Genomic DNA, 22,635 nt, shown 5'->3' with positions numbered 1-22,635 from the left:
TAAGTGTATAAAATGTTGTAGGAGTATCTTAAAATCACTTCATAGTTATTTCAAAATATCCAAAAATTATATGTCTTCCGTCCGCGATTACGAGTCTCGATTTGTCATTTCAGTCTGTCCACGATTGGAGTCCTGGTTTGCAATTTCAAAATGATCCAAAAATGTGTTCATTTTAATGATATGGTGCTACTTGATCAACACAACACAAGTAGCTAAAGGTTTAAATGAATCCATCACGACCACAACCATCACCAAGAACAAGATTTAGTTGATAACCAAAACATGTTAAAGCAAAAACAAAAAACAAAGATATGATTTCTCCTTGCATCCAAAGAGACACCAAACACCACAATCAAAATGATGCCTTTTAGCCTCTCAACAAGATGAATACTTCAAAACACAACCAAAGCAAAAAAATAATAACAATAAACCTAACCCTAACCAATAGAGTTCACAGCCTCCCACACCAAATTCCTCGGGGCCGGCTTGCTATAGTCCCTGGCCTGCATCGCGGCCGCCCTCAGCGTCCTCAGCGTCATCACATTCGCGCCCCAGAACGTGGCGCAGTTGTAGGGCAAGCCGTGCTTCTTGCACAGCTCCTTCACAAAGGGCGCCACCCCACGGAGCTGGCTCCGTGGCAGGCGCGGGAACAAGTGGTGCTCGATTTGGAACTGCAGGCCGCCGTGGAACCAATCCATCCACGGCGGGCAGCTGATGTTCAGCGTGCCATACGTCTGCTTCTCGAACCAATCATTCCCCTTCGGCAGTCCAACATACACATTTGCAGAGAAATGATTCAATGTGAATTGAACATGCTGAATGCTTGTAACTACAAAACTGCAAGCAACAAACATCAATTTCTCCTTCCAATTGGGGAGAAATGAGACTAGCAAAGGATACCAAATCCAGAATGTTAGTAACCCTAGAATTTCCTGCACCCGATTTGGGACATCCTTGTTGGAGGAGAGCAAGAAGAAGGATTGAGCGAAGAGATTCAATCGAGCTAAGCTCATCACCGGATAATAGGTGAAATGCTGCTTACTGATTAAGAATCTGGCGAATTTGTCGAATTCGAGTTTCCGATTGTAGTATAGAGAGGTAATTGAATTGAAGAATTTGGGGGAAACGGCGAAGAAGGGCATGTGTTGAAGATCCGGATCGTGGTCGAGGCTGTTGCAGGCAATGTGGTGCGCGTTGTGGTTGCGCTTCCACCACGCGATGCTGATTCCGGCGAGGCAGTTGCCGGAGAGGACCTGGATGAATCGATTGGAGCTTCTGTTGAGCATGATTTGGTAATGGCCGGAGTCGTGGCCGAGCCAGCCGCTCTGGATCCAGAGAAACCCCATGGCGCCGCCGCAGAGGGCGTGGAGGAGGGCGCCGTGGCAGAAGACGACGCCGTAGAGGCAGAGGGAGAAGAGCATTGCGATGGCGGTGAGGGAGAAGAGCACGTTGTGGCCCTTCTTGTCGAAGAGGCCTAATTTGGTGAATTCGTGGACGAGTTTGCGGTAGTCCTTGGAGACTTCGGAAACGACGTAGTTTTGGAGGTGGAGGTGGTTGTGGAAGGGGGCGAGGTGGGACCAGGCGTGGGCGGGGTGGTAGGCGACGAATGCGTCGGTGGCGTCGCGGCCGGCGAGGTTGAGGAGGGGGAGGTCGCCGCCGGGGTGGGATTTGATCCAATCGGAGACGTCGTAGATTTTGCCCTGGATTGAGATCCAGAGGTCGCCGGGCTTGTTGTGGCTGGCGAGCTCCTCGGCGCTGATGTATTTCTTGGTTTCCGCCATTGTTGAAAAGATTTGATTTTGGGAGGTGGGGTTTTGAAGAAGAGGAGAGTGGTGAGCTCTGCTCTTCTCTGCTATGGTTTGCTATGGAGGTTTTTATCTCTCTACTGTGTTGAGCTCCATTGGTTGAGAGAGACAGAGAGAAAGTGAGAGTGCAGTTTTGGAGGTATATATAATGGGAGGGAGATGAGTTGCTAACTGGAATCTTGCTGTAATAAATTTATTTATTTAATTAGGTGGTGGTATGGAAATATTTTTATTTTATTTTATTCAAATGTTTTGGGATCAAATATGGAGATTTGTGTTTAGGGGTGGAGCTACTCCATATCTTGTTTCCTTTATTATTGGGAGAGGATATCCAATTATTCATGACCAGTTTCTATACGTTTTCAATACAGGCTAGTAGAATATTTAAAATCTGAAAATTTGATTCAATATTAAATTGAAAACTTAAAATTCAGCTTAGATTTTTTATTTGGATTTTTCAATGTTTGGATCGGATCTGATCTGATCAGATAGATAGTTTAAAATCTAAAGTAATCCAAAATTCAAAATATATTACACGCGTATAACTTTTGTGTTGAACAATTCTAACGGTGCCATGTGGTACTTCCTCACTCCACGATTAGAAGTCGTGGTTTATCATTCCGGTCTGTCATACTATGTGTCAAATTCACTTTTATTTTAAACGGTGAGCAACCCCACATACCACTAAGTTATTTTTTACTCATGGTATTTTATTATAAAACTAGTAATATAAAAATGTGACTCATATTCCACCATTTTTTTCTGTCCACTTTTCTTTTTACTTTCTTAAAACTAGCATCTCGCTCGAAGGGTCTTCTAATTGCCGAAGGTTGTGAATTTTCAGATTTTGGCATTGAATTTTCAAACTTTTGAATTTTTTTGGTATATGAGTATATTTTTATACAATTTCAGATTTTTCGGATTGAATTCGGAGTTTCAAATTCATATTTTTGAGCAATTAGGATCATATTGAATTCTTTCGTAAAATTTCAAATCTTTTAATCAGATTGAGCAAAATTTTGATCCAAAATCCAAATACACACCCTAAGCTTTCTTTAATTTGCAATTTCCTTTTTTATAGTTCAAAAGGGAAGACTATGTGTGATAAAAAATGTTAATAGATCATTCAATAATAGTTTTTTACCTTCACAAGACGTATACAATATGTCTATATCATTGTAACAAAAAAAAATTGTGAAATAAGTCACTTAGAGCATCTCCAAATGGAGAGATAAATGGAGAGGTAAACTAATATAACTATCATATTTATTTTTTCTTCATGAAAAAACATTCTCCAAGGGAAGAGTTATTTGAGAAGGTATTATACTTTTTCCCATTTTGAAGAGGTATCTTTATCTCTCCATAAAATCATATAACCACCTTATTTACCTTCTTTTCATAAAAAATCATTCTCCAAGGGGGAAGGTATTTGAGAAGGTATTACAGTTTATGTTTTTTTAATATTTTTGTACTAATACTTTATATTTTTTAAATGATATAGCTTTCTATATACCTTTTATCATTGGAGTTAATTGATTTTTAGAAAGGTATATTGCACTTTTTAAGAATGTATAAAGATGATATACCTTTTTCATTTACTTTCTCTCCTTGGAGTTGCTTTTAGAGATACTTAATATCCACCAATGTAGCACTTAGTTTTCATTAATTGCCAATTTTAGAATAATAGTAGAAGAACATTATTCATGTGTCCGTAGTGCTCCGTGACTTAATGATTGAGTTTTGTGAGACCAAATGTCATATCTCTAAATTTGACTGAAGTCTAGGTTTGACTTTTCATTGAATTTTCCATTATTTTAATTTGTTAGATAAATTAATAGTTAGATGCAAAATAACATAAGTTAAAATATAATTTATCATAAGATATAATAATAATTGCCATAGACTGAACTCTAAAAAAACAACTAAACATAACATAAAATTAAACATTTTATTTAATCATCAATAAACATGACAATTGAACAACCATTTAATTGATAGTGGGACTTATACGTTCAATTTAATTTTCCTAATTCTGGTTTCTAAATACGTATACTAATATTTGTGGGGAAAATGCGCTTAATTTCGCTTTTCATAACTTGATGCTAATAAAATACTCCTAGCAAACGTCAATATTTATATTCTGAAAAACTACAAAGTGAATATTTTGTTAAACTCTAAAATCAAGTATATGAATTATCTGACATAATGATTTACATAATCTTCATAACAAATATAGCCAAAACAAGGAAGTGGCAAGTGGTGTATTTGTACAGCAATTGTAATATTCCCAAAATTTAAAAAACATTTATATTAGTCCCAATAAATATAATTAATAATTTATGAAATATCAATTTTGGAAAAAGGGCCACGTGCTTAAGCATATAACCCCAAATCGCATTGGTAGGTGAGAAATAAACGAAGATAAGGGGGCAGATTTGGGATATTAATATTATACTACTATATCATATAGAATGCAAATATTCATCATTGGAAAATCTAAAATAATGTTTGATATTATATTAATAAACATATGTAAATCTGGACAATGGTCCACTTGCCCAAATCTTGTCTGGTTACAAGAATATGCACATGCATATGCTTTTTTCAGATACCACAAAATATCTATATTTTCTCTTACTGTTTTTTCTTTTCTTTTTTTCTAAACCTTTTATTTTTCCTTGTGGTCATGTAACTATTCTTTTGTAAGTATTTCTAATCCAGAAATATGTCTTTTATATGTTTTTATATACCAGACACTCTCATTATACATGATTTGTTAGAATAAAGATCTAAGTAACATAGGAGTGTAAATAAGAGTATTCAATTCTACAGAGGCATTTTAGGAGATAAAATATTTATATTTATGTATGAAACATTTATTTTCAATTAGAGATGTCAATCCGAAACCATATAATAGGATCAGGATTGAAAATTTATAACTTGAAAAAATCTAAATTGAATAATTTGGAATCTAATAGGACTGGCTCGAATCGGTAGTTCTCATTATTTAATTTCAAATTTTTTACAGTCAGTAAAATAAACTATTTTTTTATGTATGTGAAATTATATTTTAGATAGTGATTAATTAATACTATGCCCGTCCTATATTGGGCCAATAATCTTTCCGATAAATGACCAGTAATGGGCCAGGAAGCCTAATTATTTTGATCAACATGGCACATATAAATGTCATTCTGTTTTGCTAAAAGAAGTTGTAGCTAAAGCTCACAGATGATCAACATATTTTAGATTGTAATGAGGTAAATGTATGAATAAATGGACTCCGTTAGGATATACTATTAAACATTATAAAATCAATCGAAACTGATAATATTAAAATAGTTATTAAAACTTTATGTCACTAAATATAGAAAAAAAAAAACAAAATGAAGGACATGATGAAGCAAAATTGTGGTACAAATAAGGCCCAGTCCACAGCTGCTACGGCCTCATCGCAGGCACCCACCGCAGGTAATATATGAAGACAAATGGTTTTGGCCCGTTGGCGTTTCTAGAACTTAGTAGAGGTTGTATTCTAGGCATCAAGTAATTTTTAAATACTATATTACTCCTCAGTATTCACATACTATGTCACCCATAGCTCAATTTATATGTAAAAACACTTCATTTTTCTTCAATTATACTTTTCATATTTACATTTTTTTTATAGCTATATATATTACAGTTAAAATTTGTGAAGAAAACAAAATTCATAATTTCATTACTTCAACTACAAATTATATAATTTAAAAGTTATAGTATAACTTAAATTTCGAAAAAATACATAACTAATTAAATTTTAAAACAATTTAAAATTCAACTAAAATTGCATAATTAAATCATAAAAAAGTTTTACATAATTTAAAGTCTAAAAAAACAACAATCAATTCGAAAACAAAATGAAAAGGAATGCATGATTTAAAAATGAATAGTTAATCCTACCCATCCTATGCATAATTCAATTTCATTTATAGATTAGAATTTAAATTAATTAATTATAAAACAACGCTGTCACGTATTAATCGTCATTAGCCACAGTAAAAGTGTGATTCGATACATATTTGCATGAGTTGTTGCATGCCTAAGGCTGCAGCATCGAGCTCAACCCCTTAATTAAACATGCACGCACGAACACATACACACACACTTATAGTTGTCCCTAAACTCACGAATGCGCTAATTAAGTCCCTCATTGTATTTTTGACCCACCTACCACAAAAATAAAAATAAAACATTAAAAAATAATTCATTTACCCATTAAAAAAATATTTAAAATAATTAAAAAAATCGACATGTTCAATTTCCATCCTCCTTTTCAAAGCGAGATCTAGGAATCCACACATCCACGTGAACACTTATTCCATGTTTTCCCTTCTACTCCTCTCTATTATACTCCACTTTACACCAATTTGTTTGATTTTTTAATTTTCGTATTTGTGGTATCTTTTACTACTATTTTATAATGTTTATAAATACATTTTAGTTTAATACGTATGTTGTTCGAACGGTCACTTGAATCTGGACTAAAAAATGGAGTATAGACGTTGTAAATTTGCGATGAGAAATGGTCAAAGTGCCTTTTTTTTATTTAAACACAAAAATTAACGGAAGTTAGGCAAATGATTGAAGTTTACCGTTGCGCAGCCATAATTAACAGAAAGACAGAAATTTCTATGGTGATATTTAGTTAAATATAGTCCCTCACTTTCAAGATAGTTGAGTAGGAATATACATTAAGTCATTAACATTAAGATGGTTTCTTTTCTAACAAAAAACTTTATTTTCTCATTTCTTTCATAATCTATTCTTTTTTCAACTTAACTCTTACCCATCAATTTACCTTAGGAAATTTGAAGGGTTTGGTTCTAAAAAATTAAAATTAAAATACTTTATATATGATTATAATTTATATCGTAGTGTGCCATTTAATATGATACATAACTCCTCTATCTTATCTAAAATAGTTTAAAAAATAATCTAAAATGTGTATTTTTATTATATTTTGGTTTATCTATCTTATCTACCGAAATTATGAACTATTTTGATAGTAGAGTAATACAGAGTATTTTTTTGTCATAGATGGCGTGGGTACAAAGTTGCAAACTCATAGTTTATGGACCACTTATAGTCCACTCTACTGTTTGTAAAGCTCACACCATTGACAATGGTCATAAATTTGTGAAAACAAACACAATTCTAGCTGTATCTATACCCTACTAAAGCAACTAAATAATCAAATTATTAACGCAATTCACGCTAATATTAACAACAATGCCAATTATTGGAATCGTATAAATCCAGTCTCATCTATTAGTAGTAAAATAAAATGCAATAAAAAGAATTACATACAAATAGATCCCTTTACTCCCCCCTAGTAACAAAAGTAAGCCGCATTGTATTCCCAAAAAAATAGCATGTATAAAAAAACACATATAAAAATAAATAAAATGCGATTAGTTAAAATAAAAAAATCAAAATGTCCATTTCAAGATCTTGATTCTGAGATCAACCTCACATTGAGCGTCGGTGGTCTTAGCCGGAATGACGGTTTTACCCTTGGGGACGATTCCGTGAATCCCATCACACGTCACTCTAATGCCGAAGCGCTTCGTCTTGATGTTATCCATTCTGACGATTAGGGTTGTGTCGAGCAGGATCCGGATGGGCAGGCCGCCCCGCCTGAGATGGGATTTGATGGAATTGAGGGAATCGGCGTCGAGGAGCTGCGTGCGGGGCGGGGTGGAGGTGTGGATGAGGGAGATGGCGGAGGGGGAGGAGTTGAAGGCGGGGTAGGTGTTGTTGGCGAGGGTGATGGAGTCGGATTGGAGGGAGATGGAGATTGGGGCGTAGGAGAAGAGGAACTTCTTGTTGGGGTTTTTGGCGGAGAGGGTGAGGTTGAGTTTGGCGGTGAGGCGGGTGGAGTCGTCGGCGGGGGTGGTGGACAGGTTGAAGGCGGAGATTTTGAGGGAGGTGACGGAGAATGCGGGGCGGTGGGGGTGGTACAGGGCGTAGAAGGCGGCGGCGGCGATGGCGGCGGCGAGGAGGGTCAGGGTCAGGAGGAGGATGGACCAGAAGCAGACGAGGCAGCAGCAGCGGCGGCAGCTCAATTGGGGCTTGGTTTTTTTGACGGGTTGGCGGGGGGTGGGGCGGTAGGGCTGGCGGAATTTGGAAGGGGGGTTGGGGAGGGGCGGCGCGCCGGCGGTGGGCTTGGGCTTGGTTGAGGGGTACACTCTGTCACTCATGTTTGTTGGGGACACTGAAAACTAGGATTGATGTGAGAGATTTGGGGGAGAAAGGAAAGTGTGTTACTACTACTTTCTAGAGAGAGAGAATTGAAGAAGGAATGGTGGTGAGTTCTTGGAAGAACTGTGGTTGTAAATGTGGAGTGTAATTTATTTTTGTTTTGGTATGGTTTATGTGTGTGGTGAGAGAGAGAGAGAGAAGGGGGGTGACGCGTGGGAGGTGGATTCAGACAAGGGATAGTGGAGCCGAGGCTAATCCAGCCTTGAAATCCAATTTTGAAGCACACAAATATGTATTTTATGATTTGTAAATTTATTTTCTCATAGTATTGCTCAATTCATTTCGGAGGCGTGTTATTCCCTTTGTTCTATAAATAATTTCTATATGCACATGCAACTTCGGTGTGTATAATACTAATATTCTACTACTCTCCTTTAAGTTATTAAGATGTGAATCAAAATAAAATAAAATTTTAAATTAAAAATGATCAAATTAGAGCTTTAGATTAGACTGATCCTACTTGGATAGTGGATTTTTGTTGTAATTTTTTTGGTAGTTATCGGATAAGACGTACATATATTTGAATAATGTCGTTGAGTGGCGTAGATAATGAACACGTTGCATTGTTATGATGTTTTCGATTCTTTGAATATTGAGTTTTGAGTTTTACGTACTCACTCCGTCCCATAAAAATAAGCCATATCTTTTTTCATTTGTCCTATACAAGTAGTCTATATCTATTTATGAAAAAAAAATTTCTCTTTCTCTTTTACTTTATCATTTATAGGCTCCACCATCCACTACATAATATTGAAGATTTCTATTGGACGGAGGGAGTATTACTTTCAATGATAGTTGACAATCGTTTTATTTTAGGGAAATAGTCTTAAAAATTATGAACTTTTTTCAAAATTTAATATTTATCACGATCTTTAAAATGTTGAGAAATACCATAAAGCATAAACTTTGATAGATTTATGATTTAAACGTGCTTTCAAATTTGGTAATTTTTTGAATCGTTAGTCCACATGTCATCAGTTCAGTGTAATTTTTAAATGTGCCTTCAAATTTACAAAAAATTGTGATTTAATGAAGAATGTTATGTGGTTTAATGCTTAAATGTAATGTATATAATGAATTAAGTGCAATGTACATAATATACAATTGACAGTCGAATCATATCATCCCCAATATCTTATTCATGTATATATAATGAATACGGAAAAATTTATAGCTACATTATCCATTCTTGATCTATCTAATTGACTATATTTGGCCTTAGTTTTAATTTAAAATTTGGATTCACTTTAACAATAGTTAAGTTATTATATTGAAAATTTTATATTTTTGTGTGATAATATTTATATCAAATATATAAAGTTATTGTATTGACAGTAAAAATTAATGTACTAAAAAATAATGAAATTCGAAAGTTAGGAATTAGGATTGCATGCGTTTAACGTATCTTTTCACAATAAATTGATTAAAAATAAAACTAATGATGCATCGTTGTTCTAGAAGTAATTAGATATATACCCCTTGTATTCAACACTCACATGTAAATTTATCAATAGAAATTTAAATTTGAGTTTAATTTAATAAGATTTCAACATTATAATATATCCGAGAAATTTCATGATTATATTTAACAATTTTGGATTGGAACTTAAAAGAGTTTCGATATTTTCATAAATGGTAGAAGCAATAAAAGTGGAATAATAGACCAAACTTCCAGTTGGCAATGAATTATGCATTACAGCTTTAACCAAACAAGTAAAGAAATTATTCTTAACTTGGACGTCCATTTAGGCTTTACTGTTTCATCCTTTTTCATAAATATTACTCGTATTTTATATCCATAAAGAATATGTTTCCCTTGCCGAAAGGGTAAAAATCATTAAATTTATTATTATTAATTTAATTGGAGTGTGATGTTCAAATTTTAAATTTTTACTAATTAAGTGTTTGTAAGAATCTAACTGTTTGTTCGTCTTATATATATGAAGTGAGATTGCACTCAAATTATTCATTAGTAGATTTTTGAAAAATGATTGAAGCAAACAATGAAACATTATTTGCATAAAGATTTTGCACAATCCTAAGCTTTGAATTTCATCTTACTAGTAAACCGTCTTCCAAATAGAATAGAGACATAACAAAATAAAATAAAATGAAATAAAATAAAATAAAATAGAAAGAAAGAGAATAAGAATCTTCAAACACCCAAATTGGAGCCATAATTTTATTTAGTCCAAAAATGAGAATAAAAATGTGTATATATATCCTTCTTAAAATGCATGAATATGAAATTGCCTAACCAAATCCAAGTTAAGGCAAGTTTGGGCATGTGTCGAAAATTTGTCTATATTAATTATGTGTATTACCTTAGCCTAAAGTAGAAGCATTTCCATAAACCAGATATTAAAAGCATAATCATAGTCAACTTGCCAACAACTAAAGTAGTCTCCTTTTAGTAAATTAGTTATTACAAATAGTAGTAATCGTTTTGTGTAAAACAAAAGGTCATTTGGATTGTTAATCAAGCCACTAATCCACTTTGAATTTAGATTATTACTACCGTAATTATCATATTGGGCACAACCTTTCATCAAATTCGCAATTACAGTTACAATCTAAATTGACTGTGTGCATCAAAGTATAGCATTGTGGACTTCATGCTAGACACATTGAGAAGCCTATATCGTAATTCCAACATTTACAAAACTGTAATTACAATTTTAAAACTGGTGAAGTGGCTGGACTAAACGTGAAACTACCCGAAATAATATTCTCATATATACTTGCTATGGATGTCAACCAATCTGACGTGAATAACCTACTAAATTTAGAGGATTATAGTTGAAAATCCGATGAAATCATAATCCGATTAAACTATACCCTTGTAGCCTACTGATTCGAAATTCAAATGGGTTGAACCTAAGTGCCCTATTGTTGACACTTCGAACATTTATAATATAAATGCAAGATTTATCAAACTTCATTATTATCTTATTATAGATATTTGAGATTAAACATAAATCCAAAAATTATCATTATATAAGACTAATTTATTATCATTATGTATTAAATTAATCAAATGTTAATTTGTATTGCTAGTAGCTTAATTAATTAAGTCCATTAAGCTAGCCCAAACCCTAAACATTTAGAATTAAGATTGAATATTTCTAATCCTATAAAATTATAACCATATTAGCTTACACTCAATTAATCCATAACCCGAATAACATCAATCTAAATTATTGGACTGACGCGATTAATATTACTAATATTTACTAACCAGAAAAACTATCCAATAACCAGAAAACTATCCAATCGAACAATCTTCAATAACAGTCGTATAGATTAACATAAGTTTTAAATCATACACAAAATAACTAATTATTACTAGTACAGTTATATGTGGATCGATAGTCATGTGTGGTTCTGAAACACTCGATTTGATGACATTATAAAAAGAGGGTGCAACTAACATGTTATTTTCCAAGTGTAAGCGACTAATTGATCCAAAAAAAGTTAGTAATTATTACCTTAATAGAAAAGTACAAAAAGTGTAATTAGTTCATTAATCGTCTGAGCACTCATTGCTGTCTTCTGGCATTAACTTAACTCAAAAGTCAATAAACAACGTTTAAATAAATAATTTGATTTTGATAATTGAGTTTGAGATGCGTGCAGCTTAATCTATTTAATAATTTAAAACTTAGTAAGATTATTTAGTCAGGTGTTACTTAATTCTGCACTCGTGCCAGGTTCCACCGACACATGCAAGATTATATTTTACTAATTATTAATTTATTTTGTTTTCAAAATAGGGAGGTTGGGATTGAGGAAGGTATTAATTGCTCCTATCTGTCTAATTACGTTGTTTAAAGGATGTCCTCACTACAGTAGGACGATATAAAATTAATGCATAATTGATAAAATAGGAAAGATAAAGAAAAAGATAATTTAAATAGTCTTGTAATTATATCCCTTCAGAGTTCAGAATCAACTAGGGGTGTCGAAACGGGTAGCGGGTATTGGGTACCCGCACACCCGACCCAATACCCGTCGGGTATCGGATACCCGCTATCCGACGGAAACGGGTAACGGGTCGGGATCGGGTAGTCATATTTTTGGTTTTGCGGGTATCGGGTAGCTCGGGATACCCGACAATCCCGAAAATTACCCGATTATAATTTAATATTTTTTAATTTTTAATATTAATATAAATTTTAATTTATCCCAGCGAATGACTTTGATTTAAACCTATGTTTTTTTTTTTTTTTTGTCAATTTTCCTTTATTATGAGTATAGCCTGTTTTTCCGCCTACAAAGACCAATATTATGTATTCAATAACATATGTATTTTATTAATATATACTACAAGCTACACACATGCATTATACATACAGTATCATATATATACACATACTTACTAAATTGTGGATGATCAATGTCTAATGATTCGTGGGCTTGTTTATGTTTTAGGATGCATCAAAATACTAATATTATTACGGATGACGATCAACAAGTTTGAAGATAATGCAAATAATAATAATAATAAAATAGATTTTCAAAACAAAAAAAATCGGGTCGGGTCGGGTACCCGCCGTGTCGGGTGCGGGATACCCGACTCGGGTATCGGGTAATACCCGACAAAGTGCGGGTCGGGTATCGGGACAACAATTTCGGCCGAAATCGGGATCGGGTACCCGACTCGTCGGGTGCGGGTACCCGCGGGTACCCGTTTCGACACCCCTAGAACCAACTGCTCCTGCAGACAAATGAGTTATTGAAGAAGTTGTAAGAGCATCCGCAATGGTGCTTAGGCCAGCCATAGGCCAGCAATAGGCCAGCCATTCTCTCCCCTGCCACGTATCAGCACTACTAAAAAATCCACCTGCCATATCAGATTTAGGCCAGCCCATAGGCCACCGCAATAAAAATAATTCAAAATATACTACATTTACGGAATTAAAATTACGATTAAAATACGAAATTAAATTTACGACACATATACGGGAAAAATAATCCATTCCATTAAAAAAAAGTACAAAGATTTTAAAAAAAAGTACATGATTTTTTTTTTTAAAAAAAGGGCTTCAACACACGAGCCCCGCCACTCTCTACTCCTCATCGCTGTCGTCGCCGTCGCCGCCGCCGCCGCCCGTGGTATCTCGAGCCCACGTCGGAACCCGCTAGCCGTGACCTCGCGATCTCCAAATCAACAAGCATGCTCTCGAGCATCTCGTGAAGAAACATCTTCTCCGTGGGGTCAGTGGCGTTCTTCCACTCTTGGAAGACCTTGTACATCTGAGCCCGCGTTTGGTTACGCGAATGGAGAGTGTACTCGAGTGGGGCGGGTGGGAGGGCGGAGGACTGGACCTCGCGGGGCGATAGGGGGATCCGTCCCTCGCAGCCCGCTGCGCCCGCTTCTGTCCAACCGGGCGGGGGCGACCAAGAATGAAGGAGGGGATGGAAACTCCTCGCATCCGGGGAGGTCGTGGGATCCGCTTGGCCGTCGGCCGCCGTAGTCGCCGCTATAGTTCGCCGCCGCTTCTTCGGCCACCCAGCCGTCGCACCCCGCCCGGAACTTCTCGGAGTCCTTCAACAACAAGAAGCACTCCCGAAGGTGAACTCCTTATACTTCCCCTCCAAGGGGAACCGACTCGTGGCTATCCTCCGGCGTCGTCCTCATTCCCGCCCACTTCGAGCCGACGGAGGGCATTGGCGTACAAATTCGCAAAACGGCCCACCGCGGCCCCTGGTGCGCTCCCACCCCTTCCGGACCTCCTCATTGCTTGAAGTCCTTCCCGTGCGGGCAGTGCCTCCTATAGGCATCTCGATCTTCGACCACATGTTGACAACCCGCTGGTTGTTCGCAACCGGCGGATCGTCGCACACCACCAACCACCCCTTGGCCACCCCGGCGTACTCATCCTCCGTCCACTTCCTCCGGCCAGGGGTGCGGGCTGCGATGACTCGCCGACCGCCTTGCCCTTCCCCTTCCCCCTCGTCTTCTTCTTCGGCGCGGCCCGCCTCGCTGGAACGGGAGTATCATCTTCCCCGAGATCGATCCCCATATCATGCAATGACAGAAGGTCATCGCCAGTGAACTGCGTCTCCACCGGGGTCGACGTGTGAGACGAAGCCGTCAAAAAATCAAGCGACGGCCGATATACCGTGTCCCCTCCCGGTGACCCCCGAACCCCCCGCATCCCGGGATGCATACCGTGCCGCATCCCCCCCCGGCATCCCGCCCCGCCACATCATCCCCATCATCTCGCCGCAAAGATCATCTCGTCGCCGCATCCGGGGCATACCCCCACCCGGGCGCCGACCGCCCGCCGCTCCCCCGCTTCGCCGCCCGGCATCCCCACGGCATACCCCCGGTTCCCCCCATCGCCCCCGGCGCACCGGCCATCATCCCCATCATCTGATTCCAAGGGATGTTAAACCCCGGGCCCATTCGCCCCCATCCGCATCCCACAGTACCGTGGGAGTCTGAGATCCACTCGTCGCTGGACTGGACTCGTTGTTGTGATCCATCGCTCGATGATGCTCTTGTACAGAAAGTTAGAGAGAGAGAGAAAACTCGTTAAAACAAGTGGTACAAATGAAAATGAAACGAAAATCGCGTTTATATAGTTTTTTTTTTTAAAAAAAAAAAATCAAAAATCGGCGCTGGCCGATCGGGCCGCCACAATGGCGGCTAGCCGATCGGCCAGCCGCTTCGGCCAGCGACGAGTGATCGGCCAGCCCACGCCGAAGCGCTAGCCGATTTCGCTCTCGCCGACTGCAATGGTTCGGCTAGCCGATCGGCTAGCGCGACGAATCGGCTAGCCGGCCGCTAGCCGACCATTGCGGATGCTCTAACCAAGATTAAACAAAATATAGGAGTACAATACAGAGGATTCAAACTTGGCATCTAAAGGTTGAGAGTCAGGATTCCCAACCAATTGGTAGTTTAAATAGTATTAGTGGATAGTGACACTCATATTATTACTATTAGTGTTCAATGGTGGATCATAGTAGCATAAGTTGTAAATAAATTTGTTATATATGGTTAATAAGTTCAGAAGAACTTTCCATAAATATAAATAAGATATTTTTATGGGGCGTACTAAAATAAAAGTATCCTTATTTTTATGGGACGGGAGAAGTATATGATTTTTTGTTTTCATTAATTATTTTATTTTCTTATGACGGTCATGCTCAGCCGAAGATGAGTCGTTTGGCACTTTCCCTTATCCGCTTTACCTTTGTAGTTGGTTCATGGCAACAACATTAAAACTTGATATATTTTTATCAGTATTATAATTAACTATAAGTGCACTTCGTCCCATTAAATATGAAATATTTGGTTTCGGACATGAGATTTTTTGTAGTGATGTTTTTTGAGTTATTGAAAAATGAGTAAAGTAAGAGAGGAGAAAAAATAGAGATGATGTTGTTTTAATTTTAATAAATATTTCATTTTTAATGAGACATATTAAAAGGAAAAATGTGTAAAGATGATGTTTTCATTTTAATAAACGTTTCTTTTTTAACGAGACATATTAAAAGAGAAAATGTTTCATTTTTCATAAGGCAGAGAGTATAATAAAACAATAGTGAGCAAGAATTGTGATCTAAATCTACGTATTGCAACATCAAACAATTTGCACTAAAGTCCAGATAGAGGAAGAATTCCAAGACTTTGATTTCATTTACTACTTTTCATCCAACTCTAAGTTTTACTTACACGACCATTAAATTAGACTGGACTCCATCTCAAGACTCAAAAGTCTTTAGACAGTGATTCACTCAATATTAGAACTACGTACTATCAATAGTTAATCCCTATATGTAACTCTCTAACAATTTATGACCTACCTCACGCTTAGTCTCAAACATCGTGATTCTATTGTCTTTATGTGTTAATTATTTTTATCACATATTATTACTCATTTCTCGAATCTCCCAAAAACACAACAATCAACCAATGTAAATTTGTAGACCAGCTAGCGAAAGCATTGAGCTCGAACATAATTAAAGTAAATTGAGTTTTGAATATAAAATATACTCCCTCCGTCCACAAACAATAGATTTATTGTTGCTCGGCACGGGTTTTAATATAAAATTGGTAAAGTAAGAGAGATGACGAGAAAAAGTAGGTAAAGTAAGAAAGATGGAGAGAAAAAGTAGGTAAAGTAAGAGAGATGGAGAGAAAAAGTGAGTAAAGTATGAGAGAGTGAAGAAAAAGTGGAAAAAGTATGAGAGATAAACTTTCCATTTTTAGAAAGTGATCTATTTTTTATGGACGTCCCAAAATGGCAAAATTGATCTATTTTTTTTGGACGGATGGAGTATATATTATATATCCAATCATTAATTTAGTCTATCCAGAGATAAACTAACATAATTTTAAAAAATGTGATCAACCTAAATAAAACCCATTAAGTAAAATCGTTGTTTGATTGGATCCTTTGCTTGAAGACTCCTTCCTCAGTCCTCACCATATCTGATATCTCCCAATGAAGGACTAGCTAGATGAGAAAATAGATCTTAATTGATAATAACAAATAACTACGTTACCAAAATGATGAATGTATGATGCCCAAAACTCAAGTTTTTATAATTCGCGTAACCAAAAATTGCCCTACATAATCCATTCTAAATCAAGACACTAAAGTATTTGGTTAAGTTGACTTATATAGTTATGTTATCTGAATCTTACCGTTAAAATATAATAAATCAATCAAAATTGTATGAAAAATCAAGGGTCAAAATTTTTCAGAAAGTTGGACAACGGTCGCAATGTGAATTATAAACAACCCAAATACAAAGAGATTAAAATAAGAAAAAAATACAATAATAATGGAGCAGCACATGCATGTGGTCATGTGAATTCGACGGCGCATTATCAATAAAAATGCAATATTGATTTTATAAATATCGGACATAAAGTTTGCCCCGTTTAAATAATGTCGACTTCTTTTAGGGGAAAATTATGTTGAAACAAATAGAAAATCCATTTTCCTGGCTTTAAGCCTTTATTTTTATGGTGAATCATATTAATGGTACTTCATCTTTCACTTTCGCACATAAATGGTACTTAATCTCTACTTTATATCATTTTTAAAACTTATAAATCACATTTTTGGTACTTAATGCAATTTTCATTCCAAAATACCCTCTAAACAAGTTCATTTTTCCATTTGTGTCATAAAAGATATTTTGGGCATGGACAAAATTAGTACCAAAAGTGATATTATTTCTCCTCACTCTTTATACTATTATTATTAATCAATATTAATATTATTATTTTGATATTATAAATTAATAATTATTTATTTCTAATATCATTTAAATATACTTAATCATAATTATAGTTATAATTATATTTAATTATTATAATAATATTAATGTTATTATAGTAAAAACGCGTAGTAATTAATAAATAATTATTATTTTATATTAAATTAATAACTAATCAATATAGACTTACTCAAATTTAAAATTGTGAATTGTATTCATAAGGATAAAGAGTTGAATATTTTAGTTAGGTGTTTCAACCCTAAAATGAGTATAAATAATTTAATTAAAAATATTCAATTGATTTAATTATTTTAAATAATTAACTTAATTAGGTGTTTTGTTATTGATTTATATTATGAATACAATTAGATGTATGTATAAAACACTTAAAGGAAAGAAGAAAAAGAAGAGAAAAGAAAAAAGAGGAAACATAAACTAAGGAGAAAAAAGAAAGAAGAAACGAAGAGAAAATACTAAAAAGAAAGAAGAATAAACTAAAGAAGAAAAAAAGAAATAAGAAAGGAAGAAAACAAAATCACATATTTAGTTCTATTTAATTGAAATTTTCAAAAATATCCCCCATTACAAAAAAAATCACATGTTTAGTACCTAGGATTATTTTTGTCATGGGGTACCAAAAACGATATAAAATAAAAATCAGATACCATTTATGTGCGAAAGAAAATTCATGTCCATTTACGTAGTTCACTCTTATTTTTAAAGGAAATTTTAAATTATTACTAGCATTGAATGTATTTAATCTATGTTAATAATATTTTAATATTAATTATTACTAAAAAATCTCATAAATAATTTCGCGATCGTCAATCATTTGTCACATATTAAAATAATATATAGATAATTAATGGTTAAAAAAGTGAAATCTGGATAGAAAAAAGTTCATGACATGTAGAATGACCAAGAATGATAATTTTCGTTTGGAGTGAACTATATAAATGGTATCTGATCTTTTACTTTCGCACATAAATGGTATCTGATCTTTATTCTATATCGTTTTTGGTATCTATAAATTACATTTTTGGTACCTGATGCAACTTTTATCCCAAAATGCCCTCTAAACAAGTACATATTTCCATTTTTGTCATTGAGGTTATTTTAGGCATACAAAACTAAGTACCAAAAGTGATATTATAATTTCTTCTCTCATTCTTCTCACTCTATATACTATTATTATTAATTAGTATTAATATTATTTTTTTGATGTTATAAATAAATAATTAATTTATCTTTTATTATCATTCAAATATACTTAATAATAATGTAATTATTTAAATTATGAATTACACAATATTATATAATAATAATAATAATAAATTATTATAATTATTATTTTATTATTATTATTATTATTATTATTTTATATTAAATTAATAACTAATCAATCTAGTCTTAATAAAAATTTAAAATTGTGAATTGTATTCATAATGATATTAAGAGTTGAATATATAGTTAGGTGTTTCAACCCTAAAATGAGTATAAAATAATTCAATACAAAATATGTAATTGATTTAAATATTTTAAATAATTGATTTAATTAGTTGTTTTGTTCTTGATTTATATTATAAATGCAATTAGATGTATGTATAAAACACTAAAAAGAAAGAAAAAAATGAAAAAAAGGAGAAACCAAAAAAGAAAAAAAGAAATGAAGCCGGTCCAAGCCACGGAACGGCCACCCCTAGTGTACGACAGGGGTACCTCTCAATGAAGCCGGCCGCTCAAGGAATTTGCCAACATGCGCTAAGTGGATGCTCATATTCAACTCCAAAAGGATATAATTGAAGAGTTGTGGGCATGGAGGATTGCACGGCGATAGTTTTTTTTCTTTATTATGTACCTTTTTTAATGTAATTTTTTTTATCTATGTACCTTTTTTAAATGCAATTAATGAATTTTCCCGTATATGTCTCGTAAATTTAATTCCGTAATTTAATCGTAATTTTAATTCCGTAAATGTAGTATATTTTGAATTATTTTTATTGCGGCTGGCCTATGGCTGACCTAAATCTGATGTGGCAGGTGGATTTTTCCTAACTATCTTATCTTACATACTTATTTAAATTATGATATTTTTCCTAAAATAACATAATTTAAATAACAAAACATTAGTAATTCAAATGCAGGAAATAACATAATTTAAACTCCTAAAATTCCTTCATTCAAAATAAAAATTTACACCAATCCAAGTTTGCACGCAAGTAACTTGACTGCAGCTTCATGCTGTTGCCTTTTGGTATCGCTCATCCTCGACGTGTCTTTTTCAAGTGCTTTTAAATACGACTTGATCATAATTGCTTCTCCGACCAAACCCATTTTTTCGGACAAGACGAGAAACTTCTCCTCAATCACGGCCCCACTGCTCGCCTTTTCCTTCGTCTTCCTCTTAGCCGCCCTGTGACTCATGGGACGACTCCCACACGGTGCCAATTCTACGTGCAAACTCTCCCCTGTCCTCCTCGAATCCAAATCGATGGGATCAGCACAAGTCTTACCGCTTGTTGAGTATTTGCCAGAGGTAGAGAGCTTCTTTCTTTTTGGATCAGATGAAGCATCTCCGAATAACTTGAGGTCTCTCTGAACAATTTTCCACACGTCCTCGTACTTGAAATGCTTTTTCGTATCTTTATAAAAAGCCCTTAAAGCCCTCTTTCGAACATCATCCCAGCTTGTGCCACTCGGCCGTGCCTTCTGCAGATTGGTGACGTGGTCCGTGAACTTAGAGAGGTCTTTCTGCACCCGGCCCCAGTGACGGCAGAGACCTTTGCCATCTCGCTCGAGTGCCCATTCTGGTTTCATAGCGTTGTACTTTTCCGCGATCTTCCCCCAAGAAACCCCCCTCCTTGACATGCTTCCAACCGACGGGTCTCCAGAGATGTTGGCGTGGATGCGTGCCAATAACTCCGTCTCCACCAGCGAATAGTTCTTCTTGCCTTCACACGGAGAGTCAGAAACACCCCCGCCTTCAGGCGAAGGGGGTGGATCTTCCTCCACTCGAACATGGTAGAATTCTTTTATCGTGTCATCCCTGAGCTTCGAAAGTCTTTCCAAAGCCGGACCTATAGCTTCGAGCTGTTCTTTGATCGTTCCCGAAGTGATCTCAGGCTGTGAAAGAACAACTTAGTAAGAAACAGTTAAAAGCACACCCAAACTCATTTACTATAACATGATGATCAAAAGAACTGCTTACGATCCCAACGCAGGTCTCCTCTCCAAGGAGCGATAGGAGATTGGTGAGTTTTTCCTTAGCATCTACCAAATTGTGAAGAAGGTGAGCCCTAGATTTCACAGCCTGGTCAAATTCTCTCTTGTATACATCCAAGCAATCTCGGTCCAATCGAATGCGTACTTTGTCCCGTTCCTCGTTGGTCTCACCTACTTCATCCCAGATTTTCTGCATTGAAGCAAGGATTAGTTCTGTTCTGTTCTGTTCGTCAAAGAGCAGGACAAGACAGGGGAAACTAAACCTGCAAGCTCTCCAATAAGGATGCACATGTAACTTCTTCACCAACAACAGTCTCTACGTCTGCCATTTTTTGGGACTTAATCTGAGCCAAAATCTACAGCAATTAAAGACAATGAATGTAATCTAAATCCAGGAGATTGTCAGAACAATTACCACCTTTTCCACAACTCCATAAAGCAGTACACAGGAGACGCGAGACGACATAAAAGCAGACGACGTACGAAATGTAACAAGGAAGAAGTAAGAGTTAGAAAGTTAGCTCAATTGAATAGGTATAAGTATTCTTCTATTTATAGCATTGTAAAATCATCTTCACATCTAAGTAATGAAATAGTAATGAATGCTCTATCTTGTTCTACATCCTTTAAGTTCTCTTCTCTCTTAAACAGCAAGTTTAGCTGTGAACCTCTCAATTCCAAGGTTTTTGATCAAATCACTATAGAATTAGTGTTTCAACAAGCATAGATAATTGCAGGAATAAAACACAGTTTACATGAACTTCCAAAGCTAGAAAAGGGAAGATAATAAATAAATAGGGGGAAAGGGAGAAAGATGCACATACACACTAAAACCCTAACTCAAGCAACACACAAATGTACAACTCCAGACGGCATCACATTACATGAAATTCCGAAGCCAGAAAAAAAAGAGAAAATTTTCAAACAATACTCTCGTTGAATTGCAGAAACAAGTTACGATTATGTCGAGAAGAAGAAGAAGAATGGTTACCGGATGGCGGTGTGCAGATCAAAAGAATCGTACTCACTACACTACTTGTCTGGACTGAAGTGTGCGCATAGAAAATGTTTTAAAATGTGTGTGGGTCCCTGGCATAGCAACCATACGGCGTCGTTTTGTCACAAATGTTTGAAATTATTTATTTCTTGGTCCTAAGAAAATATTTAGTGGTCCATCCATGCCAGAGTGGATTAATACGTGGTGTGTCCAACCACTAAATATTTGACAAATGGAGAACCACGTCCAACTAAACTTGAATTTTAATGCAGTTATTTTTAGAAGATATTCATTAGACTAATTATATGGAAAATTGCATGATAATTAAATAGATATTACCATTATATTTTTTGCCTCTTAAATAATGGAGTAATATATGTCCATACTTAAATTAAATATAGGCATAATACAATGTATATTTTCATGTTAAGTTACTAAGTATGTATATAATCGTTTACATGCTTGTGAAAAAGAAGATAGAAAAATGCAATAATGGCTATACTTTTTTATTTTTTTAGAATTTTCAATTATATAATTTATATACATAGGTACATAAGAAAGAAAAAATTATAGCCATAAAATATTAGTTGCCTCCAGTATATAATATATTGCATACTTAAATTACTAATAATAATTTCCCATAAAAGATGTCACACTTATGGGACGGCACGAGATTTTAGGAGGTTTTGTTTTGTGTGTTAAATGGAAAGAGAATATATAATTTTTATATTCATGTGAGAAAGAACTTTTTCCAAAAAGAGAAATATGACATCTTTTGTGGGACAAACTAAAAAGGAAAGTGTGATATCTTTTGTATGGTTATAATAATTATAACTATACACTTTGTTAGTATTGTTTAAAATTTTATGGTGATGATTTCATAATTGAAAACTCTACACAAATAATTATATAAAAAATAATTGATACTATTATTTTTAAATTTTACGGGGATAAGTACATATATAATTAAAAAAATCAGCACAAATAAAAAAGCATGACAATAATTTTATTTTTCCATCTTTTTTATTTTTGACGCATATAAACAATTATACATGTAGTCAGTAG

The 22,635-nt window shown here is 35.1% G+C and overlaps 3 protein-coding genes across 4 annotated transcripts; all 3 read right to left on the bottom strand.

The window, feature by feature from the left end:
• Positions 1-250: 250 nt before the first annotated feature.
• Positions 251-1,920, bottom strand: LOC125216312 (acyl-lipid (9-3)-desaturase-like). The gene has a single exon (XM_048117996.1). It carries the CDS (start codon positions 1,779-1,781, stop codon positions 438-440), a length of 1,344 nt encoding a protein of 447 aa, XP_047973953.1. The 5' UTR covers positions 1,782-1,920; the 3' UTR covers positions 251-437.
• A 5,163-nt stretch (positions 1,921-7,083) lies between these two features.
• On the bottom strand, positions 7,084-8,227 carry LOC125211415. Its single transcript, XM_048111188.1, has one exon. The coding sequence runs from the start codon at positions 8,045-8,047 to the stop codon at positions 7,277-7,279; it is 771 nt and encodes a 256-aa protein (XP_047967145.1). The 5' UTR covers positions 8,048-8,227; the 3' UTR covers positions 7,084-7,276.
• Positions 8,228-19,461: 11,234 nt separating this feature from the next.
• On the bottom strand, positions 19,462-21,550 carry LOC125213028. 2 transcript variants are annotated; one of them, XM_048113377.1, is made up of 4 exons: positions 20,992-21,550; positions 20,837-20,917; positions 20,560-20,763; positions 19,462-20,474 (listed from the first exon to the last, which is right to left on the bottom strand). In XM_048113377.1, exons 1-4 carry the CDS (start codon positions 21,037-21,039, stop codon positions 19,545-19,547), a joined length of 1,263 nt encoding a protein of 420 aa, XP_047969334.1. In that variant the 5' UTR covers positions 21,040-21,550; the 3' UTR covers positions 19,462-19,544. The 2 variants fall into 2 exon arrangements, with proteins under 2 accessions (XP_047969334.1, XP_047969335.1); XM_048113378.1 differs by having other exon boundaries at positions 20,837-20,929; positions 21,398-21,549.
• Positions 21,551-22,635: the final 1,085 nt, after the last annotated feature.

Source organism: Salvia hispanica, chromosome 3, assembly GCF_023119035.1.
Source record: "Salvia hispanica cultivar TCC Black 2014 chromosome 3, UniMelb_Shisp_WGS_1.0, whole genome shotgun sequence".
Lineage (NCBI taxonomy): Eukaryota > Viridiplantae > Streptophyta > Magnoliopsida > Lamiales > Lamiaceae > Salvia > Salvia hispanica.
Note: the sequence above shows the minus strand (reverse complement) of the source record. Positions and strands in the feature narration are given on the sequence as shown.